The sequence below is a fragment of the Denticeps clupeoides genome, chromosome 3, assembly GCF_900700375.1.
Source record: "Denticeps clupeoides chromosome 3, fDenClu1.1, whole genome shotgun sequence".
Lineage (NCBI taxonomy): Eukaryota > Metazoa > Chordata > Actinopteri > Clupeiformes > Denticipitidae > Denticeps > Denticeps clupeoides.
This window is the reverse complement of record NC_041709.1, coordinates 11,997,209-12,009,472: the sequence shown is the minus strand read 5'-3', so window position 1 is coordinate 12,009,472 and position 12,264 is coordinate 11,997,209. Positions and strand designations below refer to the sequence as shown.

General features: G+C 43.3%; 1 protein-coding gene across 2 annotated transcripts in view; it reads left to right on the top strand.

Annotated features, from left to right (window-relative positions):
- grk3 (G protein-coupled receptor kinase 3) overlaps window positions 1-12,264 on the top strand; it is a 34,228-nt gene that overhangs the window by 15,621 nt on the left and 6,343 nt on the right. For both annotated transcript variants that reach the window (XM_028971428.1, XM_028971429.1), the window contains exons 6-17: window positions 138-199; window positions 354-405; window positions 590-681; window positions 821-920; window positions 1,047-1,125; window positions 2,197-2,327; window positions 6,762-6,856; window positions 7,251-7,358; window positions 8,020-8,086; window positions 10,925-11,025; window positions 11,456-11,522; window positions 12,085-12,180. In XM_028971428.1, the coding sequence (XP_028827261.1) occupies window positions 138-199; window positions 354-405; window positions 590-681; window positions 821-920; window positions 1,047-1,125; window positions 2,197-2,327; window positions 6,762-6,856; window positions 7,251-7,358; window positions 8,020-8,086; window positions 10,925-11,025; window positions 11,456-11,522; window positions 12,085-12,180 (1,050 nt within the window). The remainder of the gene's footprint in view (window positions 1-137; window positions 200-353; window positions 406-589; window positions 682-820; window positions 921-1,046; window positions 1,126-2,196; window positions 2,328-6,761; window positions 6,857-7,250; window positions 7,359-8,019; window positions 8,087-10,924; window positions 11,026-11,455; window positions 11,523-12,084; window positions 12,181-12,264) is intronic.

Sequence of the window (12,264 nt, the reverse complement as noted above, 5' to 3'; positions counted from 1 at the left end):
AGCAGAGTTTGTTGGTTGAATCTCAGTGTTTCACATAGCCGAGTGTGTGTATTTGGGTTGTTTAGATACGGCCAAATAGGCAGGCAGGGATTAAGAGACGTCAGCAGCCCCCCTCACATCCTTTCTGTCTTCTGCAGCCGTACATTTTGGAGATCTGTGATAGCCTGCGAGGGAAGATCTTTCAGAAATTTATTGAAAGGTGAGGAAGCTAATGCGGTCTCACTCATATTATCTGTAGATTCATGCCATTTCAGTTCTGCTGCCTGACGTACTCTTGTTTCAGTCGTCTGTTTCCTGAAAGTGTGTAATATTTATTTAATTTTTCAATTCCTCTCTTCCTGTCCCTGCCAAAGTGACAAGTTCACTCGCTTCTGCCAATGGAAGAATGTAGAGCTCAACATACATGTGAGTTTACCTCCTACTAGGGTGTAATTGCTGTGTGTTCGTCAGATGTAGACAGCGACATGCATATGTTTATGACCATTGAGGTACAAAGTGTGCTTGGCCGTAAAACCCTGTACACAGTTAAGTACCAAACCTGTCTGCCAAGGTTTTCGTGCTGATTGTTCTCTTCCATTTCTGTGTCCAGCTGACGATGAACGATTTCAGTGTTCATCGGATCATTGGCAGAGGAGGCTTTGGCGAAGTGTACGGTTGCAGAAAAGCTGACACGGGAAAAATGTAGGTTTGTGGGAAGCAGGAACCTTCATGAGTGGTTTAAGCCCGTTAATGATTTACTCAACTCAATCTTGTGTGTGTGTGTGTGTGTGTGTGTGTGTGTGTGTGTGTGTGTGTGTGCGTGTGTGTGTACACACTTCAGGTATGCTATGAAATGTTTGGACAAGAAGCGGATTAAGATGAAGCAGGGTGAAACCCTCGCTCTGAATGAGAGGATCATGCTGTCTCTGGTCAGCACAGGGGTGAGTGAGAGGCTGACCACAGATTGACTTGATTCGGACCGAACACAACATCCCGCACACACAAACTCAGGCCTTACAAGCAACACCATTAATTTCCCTGTCCTTCTCTCGTTCCCCCATCTGCAGGACTGCCCTTTCATTGTGTGTATGACATATGCCTTCCACACCCCTGATAAACTGTGTTTCATCCTGGACCTGATGAACGGTAAGTAGCTGGCTCTACCCAGCCATGTATGATCTGTTTCTGAACCCGAGCGCTGCAGGCCTCTGCCTAAGCAGATTACCCTGATCCAGGCCCCCACTCCGTCCGCTGCCAGCCCGGGTGGTAAACCAGGATGCCTTTGTCTTTCCATTCTGTGACTCTAATGCCGTAAATCTTGTAATCATCTCGTACAACCAGTTCTCATGCCTACACGTTGTGATGCCTCAGCCATGAAAGAAATGAAAAGTGTGAGATTGCAGAGATCTTCTCTTTTCTCTGAATGACCTACCTCTGATAACAGCTAATGGGGATGTTTTATTCTTTACTCTGTACTGTTGTTGTGTGGCTCATAACGTGTGGGACTGTAGACCTGTTGCAGTTATAACAGAATTGTCTCATCCCAATTACTGTGACTATTTTCACATTTATAGAATAGTTTCTTTTCAGAATAGATTTTAGTCATATGTACAGTAGAAGTTACATTTCCTTGTGTAATGAAATTATTTATTTGCTGTACATATACAAATGCGGAAAATCACAGGCAATTTAGCTAAATGCAACAGCACCACTGTTGGTGCTGTTTGGTTTCAAATCAAATGTGAAAGGAGCTGATAAAAGCACTAATATGACCAATCTACAAAACCACCTGTGCATCACCACACCCAATTTGCAAATCTTGGAGAGACAACCACAGCAACAGTTCTATCCTGGCTATTGACTGTTGCAGATGCTTTAGTTCGAGTGACCAAATATAAGCAACATGATTGCTTGTGGTTAAGCTGACATCCCACCTCTCCCAGTAGTTTTGGGAGTCTCCTTCATATTGAGAGCTGCTCAGAACACCCAATATGTGTACATTTATATAGAGGGCAAGTGAGAGATAAACAGTAACAAAGCATAAAGGCAAACATTCAAATGTTATTTAATGAGCAAATAATGGAAATAAACAGGCCTTGATCGGTGTATGTGTATTATTGAAATATGATTATGAAAAAAGGACAACCTACAGTAAAGTGGCTTCTCAGCTTGCCTCAATAGTTAGCCTTGCATGTAACAAGTGTTTGTGCATTTCAGGTGGGGACCTGCATTATCACCTCTCCCAGCATGGAGTGTTCAGCGAGAAGGAGATGCGCTTCTACGCGGCTGAGATCATCCTGGGCCTGGAGCACATGCACAATCGATTTGTTGTCTACAGAGACCTCAAAGTAAGAGCCCTTTTAATTCCGTGCATTCATCTCTAGTCAAACCATTACCTGCTATTGATTGTATGTCTCTTGGTGCTGGTCTGATATGTAGATTTAGTTCATGTAATTTCTTCACTGTACTTCTTGTTTGACTGGAAGGTCAGTCCTCCTTTCCTGGAAATCTTTTAAGGAGAAATATTTTGTTATATCCTGTGCTGGTTACTGTCTTAGCATAAGGAACATGTCAAATTTACAGAGGCGTGGTTTGGACTCAGCCACCATCATGAATATTTTAAGAAACTTGTTTTGCAGCCCTGTTACTTTTTTGAGAAATTATTATTATTATTATTTTTTTTTTTTGCTACAGTTTTTAGCAAGAAAGCAGATCACTTCTGTCTTGACAGTTTTAGTTTACAGGGACCTCATGATTTATATGTCGTTTGAGACAGAATTTTAGACTTGCCAGAATGCTGAAGAAACACTCAACCGTGAACCTGTTTTTGTGAAATTCAGAGTGCAATCAGGCTTTCACATCTAGTTAATTAAACAAAAGCATGCAAGATTAATGTTGCATTCCTCCCTGCTAAGCATTACTTGGCCTTGTGGACCAGGGAGCACAAGGCCAAGTAATGCTTATGACGGCAGGAGTGCATCTATATTGCCATGGTCCCTCTGGGATGTGCATTTTAGCACTGAACATAAATAACAGCCTTTTCAGTTTCAATCAATACATTCTTCCATATTGGAACATTTGTATTGCAGTCAGGATATTTTAAAATAATACATTGTCCAGAAGACACCATGAATAATGTTAGTTAATGGGATGAACACAGAGACATGGAACACTGCTTAGCAAAACAAATAATGCTAAGGACTGTATCGAACATTTCTGACTATTTAAAATGTTAGATACAGAATAAAATAATTTTACATGACATTTTAAACATGTATAGTTTAGGATGGTTTGGTACTAACTTATCTGCTTTCATATTTGTTCTGCTGTAACTGCTGCATATAACAGGAAACTTGATAAAATAAAACGTTCAGTTACTCAACGTAACCTCCGTTCTTTGACAACATGAGTGAGGTATCTCACTATGGGAATGCCCACGCCATGGCTGATCGCGGAAGCCCACTGGGAGCCCCGCCTCCCCTAGATGGGCTGCTGCTCTTCCCCATGCAAACAAATGCAAGGAGGGCGAAGTGGTGAGATACCTCACTCATGTTATCATTGAAGCGGGGTTATGTTGAGTAACCTAACATTCTCTTTCAAATAGTTGCTCGGTATCTCACTATGGGAAAGATATGGCCAACTCCTCTATTGCATGCTTTCCGAAGCACCTCTGGATGATCGCCGAGCAGTTCCAACAAATTCTAATCAGCATCGACAATGCACGATGGGCGGTCCGTGACATCAAGCCGGTAAAACATTAGAAATGTGTGCGGTCTAGCCCAGCTAGTAGCAGCTCAAATATGTACAGAAACGCTCCCGAATAAAGCTCTGGAGGTCGACATGGTCCTAGTAGATTCAGCCCTAAGCCCCTGCAGAGGCAGGAAGTGCTTCAGAGAGGCAGGCCCAGAGGAGCCCAAGACCCACCAGCTGGTCACTCCTCCGGAAAACTCTTGTTCTGTCCGTGTAAATCCACAGAAACAAACAATGCAGCCCTCGATCTTCTCCTGAAAGCTCCACAGTGCTGCAATTATAAACATAGCTAACAACCTTAGGAACGAATGCAGGGTCAGGTAAGAGCATGACCCTAGCATCGTCCAGGCCAGAGTTCATGCGGGAAGGGTGAACAGAAAACACATGAGTCTCGTTTAGTCGCTCCGCTAAGGACTGCGCGAGAAGCATAGACAGGAGTTAAACACTCACCTCCTCCCGTGGCTCGAATAGAGGAACAGGGGCAAATCCCACGACCGGACTAAAATCTTACATCCTGGGCGGAGCTGGCGGACTCCTTTCATAAAGCGGCACATTGAGCGGGTGCTTACCAACAGGTGAGCTGTCAAACCCCACGTGAACTGCCCATATAGCGGCCAGATGCACCTTAACGATCATCCACTCCACGTACAGGAGATTTGCCCAGGAGAGGAGATCCGCCCCCGAATTCATCAAACCTGGTGAAGCGAGGCGCACGCTGCTCCACAGAATAACCAAGACCGTGCAGACGGCAAGAGCTTGTCCCGACCTGCCGGTTGGTATATGCCGCAGCAGTTGTGTTGTCTGTCCTGATAAGAACATGACGGCCCTGCAGGTGGGGAAGAAAATGCATCAAAGCCTATAGCTCGAAGCAGTGATGGCCAGAGCCCGTTGGCTCTCCTGCCTTCATGCATGGCTCCCCAGTTCATGAAAGAGGTCACAGTCATCCTCATATTTAACAGGGCCAGTGGAACCACGGCTATAGTAGAGGCCATGAGTCCTAATAGCAAATGAGACCGTGAGAAATTAGTGAATTCCTATATGAAAATAGGTGTTCTGCCAGTCCGTCATGGTGAACCAATCGCCAGGACGGTGAGCGAAAAAAGGCTCTTGTGCTTAAGGTGCTTGTTGAGAACACGCAGGTCCAGAATGGAGCCCACAGTCCTTCTTTGCGCCCCGGAAATAGCGAGAACGAAAACCCCGCTGCATTTCCTCCACCGGGACAGGTCACTGCCTCTAACACATGAGCTGATTCCCTGGCTGCAGTTGAGGGAACCAGCATGTTGAATGCGGGAAGTCTTGCGGCAAACAGCATCCTGTAAAATGGAATCCCTAAGTCTGCCCAAGCTTTTTACCGCTGTGCGGGTGAGGCAAGCGATACTCTGCAGCGACCGCCTCATACAACTGCTTCGCCTCTTGTTCTCTTCGCCGGTGTTGAGCTTGGGCAAACAGATATCGAAGGCTTCTCCTTTTTTCTTTTGGAGGTTGCGCCTGTCTTGCCTTGCCTGCACTGCTGGGCCAAACAGTTTATTACAGTCCGCCAGGGTGTTGAGAGAATCCACCTTCTGCCGATCACTGAGACTGGATAAGTTCGCTCACCCAAGACCGCGAGAACCATTGTACGAGCACAGCTCTGAGAGTAGCTTCATTTGTTACGTTGTCAGGAGTGAGGTTAAGTGCTCTGGTGGAAAGCACATATCAAAACATTTTCTGATGCATGGAGGGGGCGAAGTGCTCCATTTTACCTGGGAGTGATGGTTCTGGAGGTGATGAGCCACCTAGCATTCCAGCTCCTCCATTCCGCCAATGTTCAAAAGAGAGCAGCCCTTGCCTGGTATGAGGGTGGAAAGAGGTTTATCCTAGAACCGTTTCACCTCAGTCACACGCAGACAAGGAAGTCTCTTTCTGTCGAAACAGTCTCTCTTGCCGCTGAGGTTGCCCTGGACCTGGCCCAGCCTGCCCGTGGCTCATTTTCAAACCTCGACCAGACCAATGGGCTGCACATCATGGCTATTGCGACTTCTGCAGAATTCTGACTGCCATGGCCTTACAGTAATCGCAGCCATCCAGGTCAGCGAGTGACGCCTGAGCGTGCTTCACGCCCATACATGTAATACACATGGGATGGGGATCCTTGCCTCATGGTTGGACATTATGTCCCCCGGAGAGTTCAAAAATGTTCAGGAACGTAATGTGTTAGTGTTTATTCTGTACTTTCCTTTTCTTTATGTGCTAGATCTCTCTCTCTCTCTCTCTCTCTATATATATATATATATATATATATGTGTGTGTGTGTGTGTGTGTGTATATATATATATATATATATATATATATATATGTGTGTGTGTGTGTGTGTGTGTGTGTGTATATATGAGACACACACACACACACCTCAGCATGTTAGGGACATATTCTGTGCGTAGCCAGGTTGAGACTGCTATCCTCTGTGAGTAATGTGACTGCGAACCTGCCTTCTGGTGCGAGATCTTTGACCTGTGAACCTGAGCCACAGTCCAGGCACTGGGCATAGTATGAGGCAGGTGGAAGTGGCCCTCTAGGTCACCACTTCATGGGGCGCGTAATGAATCGCACTTGTAACTGGAAGGTTGCCAATTCGAATCTCGAGCTGCCAAGATGCCGCTGAGCAAATCACAGTCCCCACACTTCTCCCCAAGCACCTTCCATGGCTGCTCACTGCTCACCAAGGGTGATTGGTTAAATGCAGAGGACACATTTAGTTGTGTGCAGTGTGTTCTTGCTTTGCTCCAGAATGTGCTTCACAACTTCACTTTCATGAGTAGGCCATTCCGGTGGACTGTAGCTGTGTCTGTGACGCACGTGGTGTCATTGGTCACTCCGAGGGCGTTCCCGTAGTGAGATACTGAGCGAATGTTTGAAAATTTTAAGGATGCAAGACTGTTTTAGGTATTCCTTCAGGTAAGTGATGCTGTGGCACTTTTTTATTCAGCAGGACTGATTATTCTGAAAGATAGCAAACAGTCTCCTAAACTCTGTTTCTTTTTCTCCCCCGTCAGCCGGCAAACATCCTCCTGGATGAGCACGGTCATGTCCGCATCTCAGACTTGGGCTTAGCCTGCGACTTCTCCAAGAAGAAACCTCATGCCAGCGTGTGAGTTCCTTTACTCGGATGTATCTCCAGCTTGTAGCTAAATTAAGGGAGGGATGTGTATTGGTTGAATGGATGAATTCTGTTTGAGGGTTTAGATATTGTTTCGGGGGGTAGCAACGGATATGTGTGTGTGGTTGAGAGGTGAATTCCTGTTGAGAAGTTTGGGTTCTTGTTGTGTCTGGTAGTTATTGTTTGTGTCTGTTGAAGGTCCACTGACCATACTTTATTTAAATAAATAGAGGAATTTCATTAGCAAAGACGTGATGAGACAAATCTATATTATTATTATTATTATTTTAACGTTTTTTTTTTTTTTTTAAATTAGCCTGGATATGGACTCATGATGCCTACTGAATGTGCTGAGGTTTACTGATGAATCTGGTCTCTCCTGCAGTGGTACCCATGGCTACATGGCCCCAGAGGTGCTGCAGAAGGGCACAGCGTATGACAGCAGCGCAGACTGGTTCTCACTGGGCTGCATGCTCTTCAAACTCCTGCGAGGGTATGTCTCTCTGCTCAACAGCAGCTCTTTCTCTGTCCAACTACTTCTTACTTTGGCCACCACTCCCCTCCCCCGTTGCCCTCACTCTCTCGCTCTCTCAATCACAACTGTTTGAAGTGAAGTGTAAAGTTTAAATGCCAGAGGTTTCGACCTGGGAGGTCATCCCACAGACATCACAGCACAGGGCACTCAGAGAGCTGCTACGGTAACAGTTACTAAGCATGGAGGCAGGGCTGTGGGTGAGGGAAGGAGAGGTGATGGAAGAGGGAGAGTGACGTAGTTCTCCATTGATGTGTGAGCTTTGTGTGTTCGTATACACACACACACCTCACTGCGTTTGAACTCTTCAAAGCACAGAAGCAGGGGTCAGAATGGCCGAGCAATGCTTGCAGCAGGAGACAAAATATCTTTTGCTTGAGCACAACCTCTCTCGAGTTAACAGACCCTCATGCCACACAAAAAGCTGTCCAGTGGAAGGCTTGTCCTACACCCAGATCAATACCAGCTCCATCGGCAGGACAGGGACAGCCTTGTGTTTCACAGAAACTCCTTCACTTGCCCTTCGAGCCACAGCCTTTTAGTATTGAGTGGATATCGAGTGGCCTCTCTGCTCCACAGTTCAGCGTGTGCACAATGATGGTTTAACTCTTTTTCTCTGTAGGCACAGCCCTTTCCGGCAGCACAAGACCAAAGACAAACATGAGATCGATCGTATGACACTTACCATGGTGAGTGCCTCAATACACTCGGTTTACTGCTCAATACATATGTGTGAAAACCACATGAAGTCCACACACAAGTAGGATACATTTATTGAATTTATTTATTTATTGAAACGATAACGCTTCTTTTTGTGTGGGAGCTTTGGTATTATTTCACATTTTATTAATCTCATTAATATAATTGCATTCACATTTTCTCCAAAGGGCATAAATTGGTGACAAATATACACCACATTGCTTGAAAGGAAGATATATAAAAAAAAAAAAAGAACTGTTGACAAATCAGACTCCTTTTGTCAGCCACCAAGCATGGAGGAGACATGTGTAGTACAGACCTGGTCTTGTTGCTTTCTGTATTAGTCAGTGACATTGCAAATTACTGAGGGGATGGGTACAGCATTTGCTTCCTTGGAGTTCAGAGAAGGGAAATAAGTCATTGTTAGTGCAGACCCCTACAATCGAAGAAGGGTAGAGAACCCAAAACCAGATTTTCGCAGGGTGTAAAAATAAATATAAGACCTCATCCCACCCAGTCAGATATTTTTCCATCACCAAGTGAAATCAATTTCAAGATTTATTATATAGAGTAATGGTCAGATTTTAATAAAACAATTTGATCAAGTGAGTTTATAAGATTTATTTCAGATGTGTAGTAAACATTATATATATAAAATCCCAGTTTATCTCTTTTTTTAAGAGATAAGGTCTGAGATTAATCTAATATGATTGAAGAAGCCATTTTAGTAGTTTTATTTTACTCTATTGGGAATCCTTTGAGCCTGAGGGCTTTGCCATCCTGCAGCAGGCAATTTCAGTTTAGTTATAGTGTCTCAACCTATGGTAGGTATGTCCAAATTGGGGAAAATTGATGTGAGGTCTGTGCCTTTAGATGGGGTCTGTGGCATTTAATGATCTGTAATAGCCACAATAGCAGAAAGAATATCAGACTTTTTTTTTTTTTGTGCCTTGGTTATGATTAATGCTAAGGATCACATGACTGGTTGTTGTCCATCTTTAATGTTGAGCATTTGTTCATATACATAAATCATCTGGCTGAGTGAAAATTCAGATTGGAGTGATATGAACTATTTTAAAGGTCCCCTGACATTAAATTATTTAACATTTAAAACAAGTTCCCCTAGCCTGTCTGTGTCCCTGCCGTGGCTGGAAATGGCGATTTGTATGAAGAGTGCTTTGGCCATTCTGCTTCACTGTTCAGAGAGCAGCAGAAATCTTCCCTTAATGTTGTCACAAGGATTTTTTTTTATTTTTTCTGGGAAAAGACAGTACTTCCTGTCTGCGCCAAACATTGTGGATGGTGAATGGTATGGGTGACGTAATTTCCACAGATATCCCTGCAACTTCTATAGGTTGCTCTCCTCCTCGTCCCGCCTCTGTCCAACTCATTATTTGGTGGCCTATTGGGTAAGGAATCGGACCCGTAATCGATGCATGTCATGGTTGCCTATTGCTCACTGAGGGTTAAAAGCAGAGTTGTGCTGTACTTCACAATGACAATCACTTTAATTTAAAGGTACAGACACAGAAACAGCGCATCCTTGTGAAATCTCATTGTGGTACTGTTTCAAAGTGGCTGAAATTTACCAAGGTTAAATTTCGGAAAAAGACTTATTATACGTATTAGGGAACCACTAAGACCTAAATCAAAGCAAAAAAAAAAATGTCAGGGAACAATTAATATATTTGGCTCAGGGGAATTATATCCAGTCTGACAGCACAAGCCATCTTTAGCGTTGCAGAGTGATGCAACCAGACCTCCTGTGATTTTGCTTTGTGTGTCACTTATGCTAGACGGAGAAGAATTCTGACACAGAAAATTAAAACTCCATGATCAATAATTGTAATGTATATTGGGGCTATGAAAGGGGGCTGATATGTAGAATTTAAGACCTTCTTAATAAAGTGCATACAATAGAATTTGGAGAGGCAACAGTCTAAAGTTGAACTAAAGAGAATGCAATTTAAATCACCACCAGTTCTTAAATTTATTTCATCCACCCTTGTTGAAATATGTCCCTCTGTTTTAACCTTGCCCCTCATCTCAAGCCTGGAGAATTTTCTGTCGTGGATTGTTAAAGCTGCTGTTTTTCAATTTTATAAATGTCTTTTGACAAATTATGAAAAAAATGTCAGGCACATTATGTAAATGCATTGCTCACAGTAAATAATAAAATCTATCTAATCTAAAAACTATGCTGGTCTTCTGGATCTGGAACTAAAGCAGTGTTCTGATGGTTCATACCCTCCTCCCTCCAGATCAGTGATAATGGTCTAGCGGAGGTGCCTACACACCCACCCAGTTTTTACCTCAAACCACAAGAGTATGTGTATTGATTGATTGATTTTTTTGTTTGTTTTAGTTCTTCAGTCATTAATCACTCTTGTGTTTAAAATAAAAGAAGCAGTCCTCCCTTGTCTTGCAGCTACTATAACTGGATTCCCATAAGACCTGTCCTAATAGCTTTAAACAAAGTTAGGAAGCATCATATCCCCAGTGTGTGACTGTTAACTGAACTGGTTTATTAATAGGAATAATTGGAATTCAGAGTTACTAAGTTCAGCCTTAAAAATTGATTAAAAAGCAGCAGCAGCACTAAGGCACCTCCTCGTTGTGATTTCCTTTCCTAAAATTTCATAAACAGTAGAATGAATGTGACATAAGGCATACTATGGTCTGATTTCAGAATTGTAATGTTTAAAAGTCTGCACTGAATTGAGTAATAATTGTGATTCTGGTAGTGCTGTGGTTATCTATGTATTTTACTTTAACCATGTTGGGGTCACCATTAGCTGATGATTGTTCACTCTCTTCCTCTCCGGCAGAATGTGGAACTTCCCGACTCTTTCTCTGCTGAACTTAAGTCTCTGTTGGAGGGACTGTTACAGCGAGACGTGGCCAAGAGGCTAGGCTGCCTCGGCCGGGGGTAAGACGCCACTATCTTCAGCTGTGGATACTGCCTGTCTTTTAGGATTGAACTTGTACAAGGTTCATTGGTAACCTTAGCCTACATACATACCAAATCGCAACATCCTGCTCTAGGCAATGTTTGGGCGCGTGGGTGTTGGCAATGTGCTAGAAACCCTTCCAGTCTAACCACGTGAGAGAAGTGTCTTACACTGCAGCTCTTGCCTACCTGCTAGTTTCAGCGCTACTGGAAGAGCACTTTGGTAGCTGCCAGCAGCAGGTGTGGAAGGGAGCATTTGATAAAGCCAGTGTCAGGCTGGGTGGGTGGAGGGGTGACTGGCACTTCTGTTGCTGTGCAGTTTTTTTTTATTATTATTTTTTTATTCTGACCCCTGGTGGCTGTACATGGAAGTGTGAGTGTATAACCGAGTGCCTTGCGTTGGATGCAGGGCCTCTGAGGTGAAGGAGCATCCATTCTTCAAAGGGATTGACTGGCAGCAGGTCTATCTCCAGAAGGTAAGTTTTCACTTATCCAATTTAAACCCAGACCTCGTCACACATAGATTTTCTGGATTGGATCAAAAAGATGGGATGCAGGCCTTAATTTAGTATAACCACTGAGTGTAACCTTAGTGTAACCTTATTCAACATTTTTAAAAAGTCTTTTCCTTTGTTTTTTTTTTATTTTTATTTTAGAATATCTGTATAATTAGTATAGTTCAGAGCATCTTACAATCAGTAGTTGCAGGAGCCACAATTGCTCAGCCAGACAATGGTAGGATGAGGGGTTTGAACCTGTGACTTTGTGGTCAAATGTGTTGCCCACTTTTTAAATGCAAGTAAAATTCTCGTATTTGTCTGATAAATAACTACCGAAGCAATTATACAATCATTTGCATAGTGTTTTTTTTTTGTTGTTGTTCTATTAATCATTTTATATTAGTCAATCCCATGAATAGGGGTTGTATTGGTTGTATTGTATCTCCAGTAATATGAAACATAATTTCTTGGAATTCTATTTGCATCTTTATACTTGGTAAATAGTTATGTTTAATTCCCCCCTTCCCCACTGTTGCAGTACTCTCCACCCCTGATTCCTCCCCGGGGGGAAGTCAATGCTGCTGATGCTTTTGACATTGGCTCCTTTGATGAGGAGGACACCAAAGGCATAAAAGTAAGTCCAGCCTCTTAATTCGAACAGCATTTCTCCTGTCCGATTCATACAGTACTTCTGGTGCTATTTTTAATAAATAAATAA